Source organism: Pleurodeles waltl, chromosome 9 (assembly GCF_031143425.1).
Source record: "Pleurodeles waltl isolate 20211129_DDA chromosome 9, aPleWal1.hap1.20221129, whole genome shotgun sequence".
Classification (NCBI taxonomy): domain Eukaryota; kingdom Metazoa; phylum Chordata; class Amphibia; order Caudata; family Salamandridae; genus Pleurodeles; species Pleurodeles waltl.
In genome coordinates, this window is record NC_090448.1 from 709808114 (window position 1) to 709820489 (window position 12376).

The window sequence follows — 12376 nt, forward strand, 5'->3', positions numbered from 1 at the left end:
TTTAGACCAAATCATTTCCCCAGCTCAATCAGGCTTTGTATCATATCGATCCACTTCTCCTAACCTCTGCACGTTCTTTTCAGTGTTGAACAGTATCTCTCACTACCCCAGCAGCCATAGCACTGTTGGACGCTGAGAAAGCCTTTGATTCCCTTGCTTGGCCATTCTTTTACGCTGCTCTGAATAAGATCGGATTACCGCCAGGCTATACCGCTTTGATTTCTCAATTCACAGCCCACTTTTACTATTCAGCTTAATGGAACGCTATCCCCTTCCTTCCCTTTTGAGCGGGGTACTCATCAGGGGGGTCCACTCTCGCCATTACCTTTTATATTAGCGATGGACCCCCTTGTGCACCATAGAAGCATATTCATAGAGGTTTACAATTTAACAGCAGTCCGCTTCTCATATCGCTATATGCACAAGACATTTTATTGCTTGTGCATTAACTGGGGGAAGTCAGAACTCTTTACCCTCAATGATTCTACCAATCCTCCCAATTTGGAAAATCCAGTAAAATGGTGCAATTAATCAATAACATATTTTAGCATTCATATTCACAGGGATAAAGAACAGATTATAAAGCTTAATTATGGCCCTGCGGTTGAAAGATTGATGGCACAAATGGATCGCTGGGTAACGCTCACACTATCCATGGAGGGCCAAATATCTCTTAATAAAATGATAGTTCTTCCACAGTTTCTTTATCTATTATTAAATGTTCTAATTCTGCTTACTGACAACTGTTTCGATGCGCTCCGTGGATTACTGACTCTGCTTGTCTGGGCTGACAGCCGTCTTTGTACTCAGTGGGAAGTCCTCACTCTCCTATATTAGCGCGGTGACTTCTGAGTGCCCCATATGAATCTCTATTTCCTGGCAGTACAGTGTCACTTCTCCTATCACTGATTCCATCCAGACACACGCATTCCTTACGCAATTCCAGAGTGGGACCTTGCTGCCCCTATAACCTTGCACACACTGTTACCCCTGGGCGTTCCCTTGGACCCCAATGGCATCCAAACTTTATCCACTACCAGCTGGGCATGACGTAAACATATACGAGTGCTATGGTTTACTTTACCTTTCCTGCAATGCCACTGCCTAATAACCCATATTTTCCTATCACGCAGGAAGAATTGATACAGCGCACTCTGCAAACATATAACATTCGTACACTTGGTGATGTTTTTCTAGATGAACATGTTTTCTCACACACGGAGGACACACGTTTTGTTGGTGTCACTCATCTGAAACACTTTGTGCTCTGTTGTTTGCAGAGTGCTCTCTGTGCTCGCCTCCCTTCATACCCAGTAGCACCTGCAGAGTTTCCTCCCTTCACATTAGTTATTACAGCAGACACAGGGTCGCATCTGGTTTCCAGGCTATATCAGGCAAGCATTTCTCTTTTACCCGTTAATGATGCAAAGCTTAGAGAAGCCTGGGAGTTGGACTTCGGTAGACTCCTTTAGGAGAGCATACGGTCTGCTTGTTGCGCTCAGACCTGTTATGTGTCCTTTAATCATAGACACAAAATGTTGCATTTTAAATTCTTGCGCTGAGCATATGTAACACTGAGTGCTCTGGCCCGCATGGATCCTTCTCCATCCTATGCCTGCCTTAAATGCCTTGCACCACTGGCTGACTTTCTGCACATCACATGGACATGTACCCTCATTAGTACTTACTGGAGTGTGGTGTTTGGTCTGCTATCAGTAGTGTTGGGCATACATACTAATCCTGACCCACTGATGGCTCTATTGGGGTGTGTGGGGGATCATTCTAAAAGCCTGAGGTGTTATGCTGCTATAGCACTCTTGCTTTCCAAGAGAGAACTTGCACTCCTTTGGGGAACTAAGAAGGCATGCACTACCAAACGCTGGATCGCAAGCCTCCTTCATTGTGACACCACCAGTGAGATTTATGCATCTCTCCAACCCGCAGTGTCTCCACCCTGTGATATTTGGCAGCCGATCTGGGATTATTTACGCACCCATGACACTACTCCTTCCAGTTCCCCACATCACACAGAACTGTGTTGATAGGTGACATTGAAATTGGTTGTTATTTAATGTGTCTGCATGACTTTGAATGCTTTCTTTAGGTCATTGTCTGCTGTCCGGCCCTTTATTGCTAAGTCCTCCGGACGTAAATGCCTGTTGTCTTTTCTTTCCCTTTTTTTTTTTATATGTCACATTGTTCTCTAATCTTCATAGCATTGCTTGCTACTTATTTATGACATTCCACTCGCTGATTGCATTGCTGTATATTCTTGAAAATAATAAATAAAGTTCTACAGGGAAACCTGCACAGACAGGCTACCAGTGGCAGGCCTGATGTCATGTTTGCATTATCCCTTTAGTGGATGGCACAATGGGTGCTGCAGTCCACAAGAGACCTTTAACTTACAGACCCTGGGAACATCTTTGTACCATAGGCTATTGAAGTATAGGTAAGTTAAATATGCCAATCAGAAGTTTATCGATGTCACCATGTTGAAAGGATATACAAGCACTTTAACCCTGGCTAGTCCGGGTAAAGAGCATTGAGCTCTATAGCCAGCAAAAAATCTGTGGTAACCCTTCAGAAGGGGGAAAGTTCCAAACCTACATTTTAAAAACAGCCAGTGTTCACAACAAGGAGACCATGTTAAAATACAGGACAAGAACATTACTCTTGGGTCGAGTAGAACATTTTAGCTTCTAGTCTTTCAGGCCTGGCAAGATTTTAAAGATTTTTTAAGGCCTACTACTAACTCAGGGCCTGATTTAGATTTCGGCGGACGGGTGACTACTTCACAATGATGACAGATAATCCATCCCCAAAATATAAATCCTGTTGTTTCCTATGTGATTTATATTCGGGTGGAAAGGGATATCTGTTACTGGTGTGACAGAGTAATCTGTCCGCCGAAATCTAAATCAGGCCCTAAATCTTTAAATCCTCAACTTTTACTACTTCACATGTCTGTGCAAGAAATAATCTGCATGCGATCTAATTTCGTGAGTACTAATTTGTGAGGACCAATTCGGAAAAGTCTCTTCATTTGTAATCTTACGTTTTTCACAACAAATCATTTTACTAGGAAATCAGCAGTTTATAATTGTTACCATCAATTGTAAATAAGAACTAACGAAATGAACACTCCATAGTCCTTCTCCATAGCTACTAACCAGCATTCCATTCTCACACGGGATCCCCAGGCTTTGACAACAGCAAGATTGCAATCAGTCCCCTAGAACTTCTGTCGGCTGCCACGGCAGGAGAGCAGACAGCCTCCCTTAGCTCAGTATAAAGCTGGGCGGTACAAACATACTCCACTGAAGCAGCTGCAGTCTGCAGCTGAAGTTATGTGACATTTCACTGGCCCAAGAGTACCTATAGGGCTTGGGAAGCAGCGAGAGAGGAGTCACACACACTCGTACCATGACTCTTCTGTCACTGCCTGCCAAGTTTCACAGCTATCCAAAGCCAGTTGTTTGGCAGGGCTCTTGCAATTCTTTGCCACATCCCTAGTGTGATGGCTTCTGAATTTACCCCGCACTCTCTAATGTTAACATTTCCAAGGAAATTATGGAGACATAATCACCATACAAATATTGTATTCAAAGACATCATCTGTCATAAATAGAGTCTGTTAAAAATCATTTCCAAAAATACTGTTCTATTGGGTCAATATTTTCGATTAGTAACTCCCATTAGATGAAATTTTTGAAAGTGGTATTTAGGACACAATATTTATGTCAGACCATATACTACCAATTATTTTTGGATATCTTACCCATAAGATGCCTCTTTCTATGCGACCACTGACATACTGTAGGAACAAAACGGCTGGCAAACAGGCAGTACTCCATCCATAATGAGGGACTATTATATTATAACACCCATTAGTTGTACTGGGGGCTAACCAACGTTAACAATTCTCTTAACCAGTTCTGTGCCGCGGACACTGACGTGGGTTCCCTCCCACCCCCCTAAGTCAGGGATGGAAGGGGAAGCCCTTCCCCTTCCACCCCGACCCCCCCCATCCCCCCTGTGACGTCAACGTGCGAGCGCGCGCTGACAATCACAGAGCCTCCCCCATCGCGCCGGAATCTCAGCTTCCAGCGTGATCGGAAGAGAAATGCTTTGCATTTCTCTTCCGATCACGTGGGGGAGGCCGAGAGAGGCTGCAAAGGGAAGGAAATGTATTTCCTTCCCTTGGAAGTCTCTCTCTGCGTTTTGGCAGCCGGATTGAAAGCAATCCGGCTGTCAAAATGCCCACTAGACACCAGGGATGTCTTTTTGGAAAATTAGATTGTCATAAGGGAGCGACCCCTAAACCTCTAGGCACCAGGGATAATCTTTTTTTTTCTTTTGTTTTTGTTTATTTTTTTGTTTTAGGTATGGGGAGCGACCCCTTAGGCAAGGGCCACTCCCATAGGGGGCAAATAATGTTTAGGCCATTGGCCTACTTTTATGAGGCCAATCTGCCCCCAAGGGGGGCAGAAACCACTAGACACCAGGGAGGGGTTTTTTTGTGCGTGAATTTCACGTAAGGGGAGCAACCCCTTAGGCAAGGGTCGTTCCCCTGGGGGGCAAATTAATTTTAGGCCATTTCTGCTCCCCAGGGGGACAGATCAGCCTATTTTAATTAGGCCGATCTGCCCCTAAGGGGGGCAGAAACCACTAGGCACCGGGGATTTTTGTTGTTGTTGTTTTACGGATGGGGAGCGACCCCTTAGGCAAGGGTTGCTGCCCTGGAGGGGCAAATTGTATTTAGGCCATTTCTGCCCGCTTTGGGGGCAGATTGGCCGATTTTAGGTCACTCTGTCCCCAAAAATCAAGGGGGGCAGAAACCACTAGGCACCAGGGATCTTTTTTTTGCGCCGTCACGCAAGGGGAGCGACCTTGTAGGCAAGGGTCGCTCCCCGGGAGGGTGGGGGGCCAAATTTATTTTAGGCCAATCTGCCCCCAGGGGGGGCAGAAACCTCTAGGCGCCAGGGCAAACTTTTTTTATTTTTTTTTGTTTGTTTTTTTAGAGATGGGGAGCGACCCCTTAGGCAAGGGTCGCTCTCCTGGAGGGGCAAATTGTATTTAGACCATTTCTGCCCACTTTGGGGGCAGATCGTCCGATTTTAGGTCAATCTGCCCAAAACCACTAAGCACTGGGGATCTTTTTTTTGCGCTGTCACGAAAGGGGAGCGACCCAGTAGACAATGGTCGCTCCCCGGGAGGGTGGGGGGGCAAATTTATTTTAGGCCATTTCTGACCCCCCCTGGGGGCAGATCGGCCTATTGGTATTAGGACGATCTGCCCCCAGGGGGGGCAGAAACCTCTAGGCGCCAGGGCAAATTTTCTTTTCTTTTTTCTTTGTTTGTTTGTTTTTTTAGAGATGGGGAGCGACTCCTTAGGCAAGGGTGGCTCCCCTGGAGGGGCAAATTGTATTTAGACCATTTCTGCCCACTTTGGGGGCAGATCGTCCGATTTTAGGTCAATCTGCCCAAAACCACTAGGCACTGGGGATCTTTTTTCTGCGCTGTCACGCAAGGGGAGCGACCCCGTAGACAAGGGTCGCTCCCCAGGGGGGGGGGGGGCAAATTTATTTTACGCCATTTCTGCCCCCCTGCTGAGCTAGAGGCCAAAATCCACAGGTAGGCACTTTGCAAAAAACACCTCTGTTTCTGTGAAAAAATGTGATGTGTCCACGTTGTGTTTTGGGCCATTTCCTTTCGTGGGCGCTAGGCCCACCCACACAAGTGAGGTACCATTTTTATCGGGAGACTTGGGCGAACGTTGGGTGGAAGGACATTTGTGGCTCCTCTCAGATTCCAGAACTTTCTGTCACCGAAATGAGATGAAAAAGTGTTTTTTTGGCCAAATTTTGAGGTTTGCAAAGGATTCTGGGTAACAGAACCTGGTCAGAGCCCCACAAGTCACCCCATCTTGGATACCCCTAGGTCTCTATTTTTTAAAAATGCACAGGTTTAGTAGGTTTCCCTAGGTGCCGGCTGAGCTAGAGGCCAAAATCTACAGGTAGGCACTTTGCATAAAACACCTCTGTTTTAAAAAATGGGATGTGTCCACGTTGTGTTTTGGGGCATTTCCTGTCGCGGGCGCTAGGTCTACCCACACAAGTGAGGTATCATTTTTATCGGGAGACTTTGGGGAACGCTGGGTGGAAGGAAATTTGTGGCTCCTCTCACATTCCAGAACTTTCTGTCACCGAAATGTGAGGAAAATGTGTTTTTTTAGCCAAATTCTGAGGTTTGCAAAGGAGTCTGGGTAACAGAACCTGGTCAGAGCCCCACAAGTCACCCCATCTTGGATTCCCCTAGGTCTCTAGTTTCCAAAAATGCACAGGTTTGGTAGGTTTCCCTATGTGCCGGCTGAGCTAGGGGCCAAAATCTACAGGTAGGCACTTAGCAAAAAACACCTCTGTTTTCTGTAAAAAAATTGGGATGTGTCTACGTTGTGTTTTGGGCCATTTCCTTTCGTGGTTGCTAGGCCTACCCACACAAGTGAGGTACCATTTTTATCGGGAGACTTGGGGGAATGCTGGGTGGAAGGAAATTTGTGGCTCCTCTCAGATTCCAGAACTTTCTGTCACCGAAATGTGAGGAAAATGTGTTTATTTAGCCACATTTTGAGGTTTGCAAAGGATTCTGGGTAACAGAACCTGGTCAGAGCCCCACAAGTCACCCCATATTGGATTCCCCTAGGTCTCTAGTTTTCAAAAATGCACAGGTTTGGTAGGTTTCCCTAGGTGCCGGCTGAGCTAGAGGCCAAAATCTACAGGTAGGCACTTTGCAAAAAACACCTCTATTTTCTGTCAAAAAATGGGATGTGTCCACGTTGTGTTTTGGGGCATTTCCTGTCGCGGGCGCTAGGCCTACCCACACAAGTGACGTATCGGGAGACTTGGGGGAACATAGAATAGCAAAACAAGTGTTATTGCCCCTTGTCTTTCTCTACATTTTTTCCTTCCAAATATAAGAGAGTGTGTAAAAAAGACGTCTATTTGAGAAATGCCCTGTAATTCACATGCTAGTATGGGCACCCCGGAATTCAGAGATGTGCAAGTAACCACTGCTCCTCAATCACTTATCTTGTGCCCATTTGGGAAATACAAAGGTTTTCTTGATAGCTATTTTTTACTCTTTATATTTCAGCAAATGAATTGCTGTATACCCGGTATAGAATGAAAACCCACTGCAGGGTGCAGCTCATTTATTGGCTCTGGGTACCCAGAGTTCTTGATGAACCTACAAGCCCTATATATCCCCGCAACCAGAAGAGTCCAGCAGATGTAATGGTATATTGCTTTAAATAATCTGACATTGCAGGAAAAAGTTACAGAGTAAAACGTAGAGAGAAATTGCAGATTTTTTCACCTCAATTTCAATAAAAACAAAATTCAGTTGTTATTTTGTGTAGGAAACCCTTGTAGGATCTACACAAATTACCCCTTGCTGAATTCAGAATTGTGTCTACTTTTCAGAAATGTTTCGGTTTCTGGGATCCAGCATTGGTTTCATGCCCATTTCTGTCACTGACTGGAAGGAGGCTGAAAGCACAAAAAATCGTAAAAATGGGGTATGTCCCAGTAAAATGGCAAAATTGTGTTGAAAAATTGGGTTTTCTGATTCAAGTCTGCCTGTTCCTGGAAGCTGAGAAGCTGGTGATTTTAGCACTGGAAACCCTTTGTTGATGCAGTTTTCAGGGGAAAAAAAACACAAGCCTTCTTCTGAAGCCCCTTTTTCCCATTTTTTAGAAAAAACGAAATTTTCACTGTATTTTGGCTAATTTCTTGGCCTCCTTCTGGGGAACCCACAAAGTCTGGGTACCTCTAGAATCCCTAGGATGTTGAAAAAATAGGACGCAAATTTGGCATGGGTAGCTTATGTGAACAAAAGGCTATTAGGGCCTAAGCGCGAACTGCCCCAAATAGCCAAAAAAAGGCTCGGCACAGGAGGGGGAAAAGGCCTGGCATCGAAGGGGTTAAGAACTAACGGTAGAGGGTGGACACCGACACATACTGTAGCAGCAAAACAGATGGCAAACATGCAGTGCTTCATCCATAATGAGTGACTATTACAAAACCAGTAACTGTACTGTGGGCTCATCAACATGTGACTAATCCTCATAACAACTAACTGATGAGAGTGGTGCTGAGCCTTTGCACCGCAGCTACACATTAGTGGTATAATCTCTTAGTTATCTAGCCAGATCTAAAAAATAGCCAGTTTACGTTTAATGCCCCTCGTTTTTCATTAGCAGCCATGTGAAGGTAGTTTCTATGTCAAAACTGTGGGATAGTGTCAGCAGACATGCAGGACCACACTTTCCCTTCCCTTACCTTCTATTCTATTTTTATTCAGTGTTGCACATTTTCTATTGCAAGCTACAAGATGTCACTCCCGCAGTCTTGGTATACTTCCAAGGCTAATACTAAATCAGCATTGTTATTACGTGTAACAATCCCTTTACATGGGCAAAAACTTGATTTTAAATTTGTGGACTAAACTTGGATTTCCAGTTGTAAAGGTTTACCTCAAATGATCTTGCGATATTGTTTCTAATTTTGCAAGTTCAGTGGACTTCAAAAATGGTTGTAAAGTGTACAAAGAAAAGCGGCGGGGTGGGGAGGTGAATTCATGCAAGTATGTTTTGAGACAGAATAGCACTTCAAAAAGTCCACATTTTGTAAACTATTTCTTCCACAGAACGTTTTTTTTTTTTTGGGGGGGGGGGCACTTCACACACAAACTGGTGGGAGTTGTGAAATTCACAGCTAGTGGCTGAGTAAAATCTCAGATAATCTACGCTATTTACTTTGGCACTGGCTCAAAACCACATTAGCAGATATTCTATGTGGTCGAAGGCAGCAGCGGAACGTTCAACTGCACTTTCTCCATCTTAACCATGACTCTTCGCGGGAATCGATGTTTCAAGCCCGGAGCTCCTCACAAAGACATAGCAGGTCCATCGATTAAGTGCTGAGGAAACGTATAAAAAAAACATGCTGTCGCCACTGAAGAACAAGGTGCGTGGCGCTACGCTCTTCACAACATCCACCCCCTTACCTTGGCTTCAAGCTTCTTGCGCTCATGCCTAGTCGGCACTTGAACCCCCAGGGGCCTTGTCTGATTCTCGGAAGCCGCCTTGCCTCTGCACAGGAGTTGTTTTGCTGATATGAGCTCAGTGTCTTTGAGTTGTGACGGGTCATGTTCGTACAAGCCAAAGACGACGACACCGGGCCCCTAGGACCTCCCACTGGCTGGACCAGCGCCCGGAAGGGACTTTGTCCACCCAAGACTGATACACAAGAAGATACAAGAAGGTCTATACGCTCAGAGCGTGGCTTCGTTCCAAGACAGGAAAATAAGTCAATTCTGTTTGTCAGAATACGGACAAATTCGGTTCTCACATTCTTGAAGAATTTAGGTACATGTCGCTTAAACCAACCGAGTGAGGCCTTTGTCTACAAACAATATACTAATAGAGCACCGAGGAAGTACATTTATTTACCTACCATTAGACAGCACAGTACAGTATTTACTTTCAAACCCAAAGGAATAGTCCATTTTTTTAAACATAGCATTTTATGCTTGTGTTTAGCATTTTGCCAGTTTTCCCACATTAAACAACTGATGCAGAGGTCGCCGGCTGAATACAAGGCAGAGGATCATATCTCAACTTCCAACCGGTCAGTTTAGCTTCCTGTCCACACATAACAAGTGTAAAAAAAATGGCGCGCACTTTAGTTCTATTGGTGTTGATGTGTAACAATGGTAAAAAAAACTCTTGTCTGATGCCCTACAGCAGTGGTTCCTAACCTTTTGACTCCTAAGACCCCCACTTAATCACTACTAGAAGAAGGGGACCCCTAAAGAAATTTGTACGATTTAAATTTCACTTATTAAAACAGTAGTTAACAAAAAATACACATACACCAAACCCATACTCGAATTACCAAAGATACAATTATTCTATATTGAAGAAATATGCAAAATAGAACAATTTTATTGGGAAGGGTCGCACTGCATCTAGGTGACTAACTTTTCAATGTTTGGTTTTATTTAGGAAAGCTGAATTCCTCCGGTCAGATTCTACATTTCCCAAGCAATGTCTGTTTTTATTTTTTAGGTATTAAGATCTGAAAAAGCATTTTCACATAAATATGTGGTGGAGAAAGGAAGTAAAACAATAAGAGTCTCATCTCTCCATAGCCTCTCTGTTTCATGTATTTAATTTGTTTTATGGCAGCTCTCATACCAGTGTACGGTGTTTGAGCACTTTACAGAGGGCTACAAGGTGTAGGATTCACGTCATCCACACAGTTAGGCATTTTCTAAGAGTGCTTGGTCCGGAGAAGCACAAACTCAGGATTCAGAACATAACACATTGATTAGAGTTCACTTTAATAATAAGAATGTATTCTATGCAAGCAACCCTTTTATAGCCGCATAAGGATAATGAAAGATGGGAAACGCCCTTAAGGCCGACTCCGGAACAACAAAGTCCTGGTTGACGAAAGCAGAACAACACTTTCCTTAACCACGACTTGGTTGTTTTGTACCTTAACCACGCAAGTGTTGAACAATGCACATGCATGCATGGTTAAGGCACAAACAAGGGAGTCGGCTGAGGAGGATGAGGCGGCGACTCAGGTAGGTGGGGCGGGGGGTTGGGGTTTTAGTTTTTGGGGCGGGGTGGGGGTTGGGGTATTTTCTGTTTCAGGGACGGGGGTGGGGGGTCGGGGTTTTAGGTTTAGGGCCGGGTGTGGGGGGTCGGGGTATTTTCTGTTTTAGGGGGGGGAGGTGGAGCATCGGGGTTTTAGGTTTAGGGCCGGGGTGGGGGGTCGGGTTATTTTCTGTTTTAGGGGCAGGGTTGGGGTTTTAGGTTTAGGGGCGGAGCGGGGGTGGGGGGTCGGGGTATTTTCTGTTTTGGGGGGGGTCGGGATTTTAGGTTTAGGGCCGGGGGTGGGGGGTTGGGGTATTTTCTGTTTTAGGTGCGGGGGTGGGCTCGGGGGGTGGGGTTTTAGGTTTAGGGCCGGGGTGGGGGGTTGGGATATTTTCTGGTTTAGGGTCGGGGGCAGGGGTGGGGAGTCGGGGTTTTAGGTTTAGTGCCGGGGGTGGGGGGTCGGGGTATTTTCTTTTTTAGGGCCAGGGGTGGGGGGTGGGGGTTTTAGTTTTATGTGCGGGGGTGGGGGGTCGGGGTATTTTCAGTTGTAGGGGCACAGTGGGGGCTTGGTGTTTTAGGTTTTAGGGGTGAGTTGGGGGGTCGGGTAATTTTAGGGGTGGGGTGGGGGGTTGGGGGGGTTTAGGTTTAGGGGCAGGGTGGGGGCCTCGGAGTAGTTTTAGGGGTGGAGGTTGGGGTACCTTAGATTTCAGGGATGGGGTTGTTTTAGGTTTTGGGGGTAGGGTGGGGGTCAGTTTTAGGGTTGGGGGTGGTGGGTTGGGGTTTTAGGTTTTAGGGGTGGGTTGGGGGGTCGGGTAATTTTAGGGGCAGGGTGGGGAGTTGGGGGGGTTTAGGTTTAGGGGCAGGGTGGGGGCTCCGAGTAGTTTTAGGGGTGGGGTACTTTAGGTTTCAGGGATGGGGTGGGGGTTGGGGTTGTTTTAGGTTTTGGGGGTAGGGTGGGGGTCAGGTGTAGGAGCGGGGCGGGGTAGTTTTAGGGGTAAGGGTGGGGGGTTGGTGTGGTTTTAGGGGGATGGGGGGTTGCAGTAATTTTTAGGGGTGAGGGTAGTGGTAACAACGAGTTCGTTGTTCCGACCTCGTTGTTCAGGCATTCGTTGTTCCGGCAGGCATCATTCCGACATACATCCATGAAAGACTGGGTAAAAACATAACCTTCTAATTTGTGCCATGCAGTTTGCATGCAGCTCTTTGATGCCAGTTCATAGCTCACTATGCTAGATTGTGATTGTAACTTATGAACTGTACAGTGGCAAAACGACCTCTGTGACAAAAGCAGTAACCCACTGTTCTATGCACATAAAATACTGTTCTTTGTATGCTACACTTTCTTTGCAGCAGGCATGTTAACCATCTGCGCTACATAAAATGAGTCAAAAATGCCACTAGACAAAACTTCGATCTCTCTCCAGCGGGTATATTAATCACCAGAGTTATCTTGACACTTTTATTTTTCCTCAAATGCTGCTGGATGTACAAGGAACGTTGCAGTGCTTTTAAAACTACTGCACAAATGAATTAATAAATGTAAAAATACGCACAGGTTTCTTTAAAAAGGCCCCAGATGGAGCAGTGCCTTCCTGCCAGCCCAGGACTGGAGCCTACTGGGAACGCGTCATGGAACCCCAGGAGTTCAGGGACCACAGGTTGGGAACCGCTGCCCTACAGATCAACATCAAACATGAATAGCAATCAA

General features: G+C 45.7%; 1 protein-coding gene across 1 annotated transcript in view; it reads right to left on the reverse strand.

Moving 5' to 3' along the window:
• LOC138259871 (hypoxia-inducible factor 1-alpha-like) overlaps positions 1 to 9188 on the reverse strand; it is a 917172-nt gene extending 907984 nt beyond the window's left edge. The window contains exon 1 of the mRNA XM_069207820.1: positions 9069 to 9188. Within this exon, the coding sequence (XP_069063921.1) occupies positions 9069 to 9094 (26 nt within the window). The 5' untranslated portion in view covers positions 9095 to 9188. The remainder of the gene's footprint in view (positions 1 to 9068) is intronic.
• Between the last annotated feature and the right edge of the window lie 3188 nt (positions 9189 to 12376).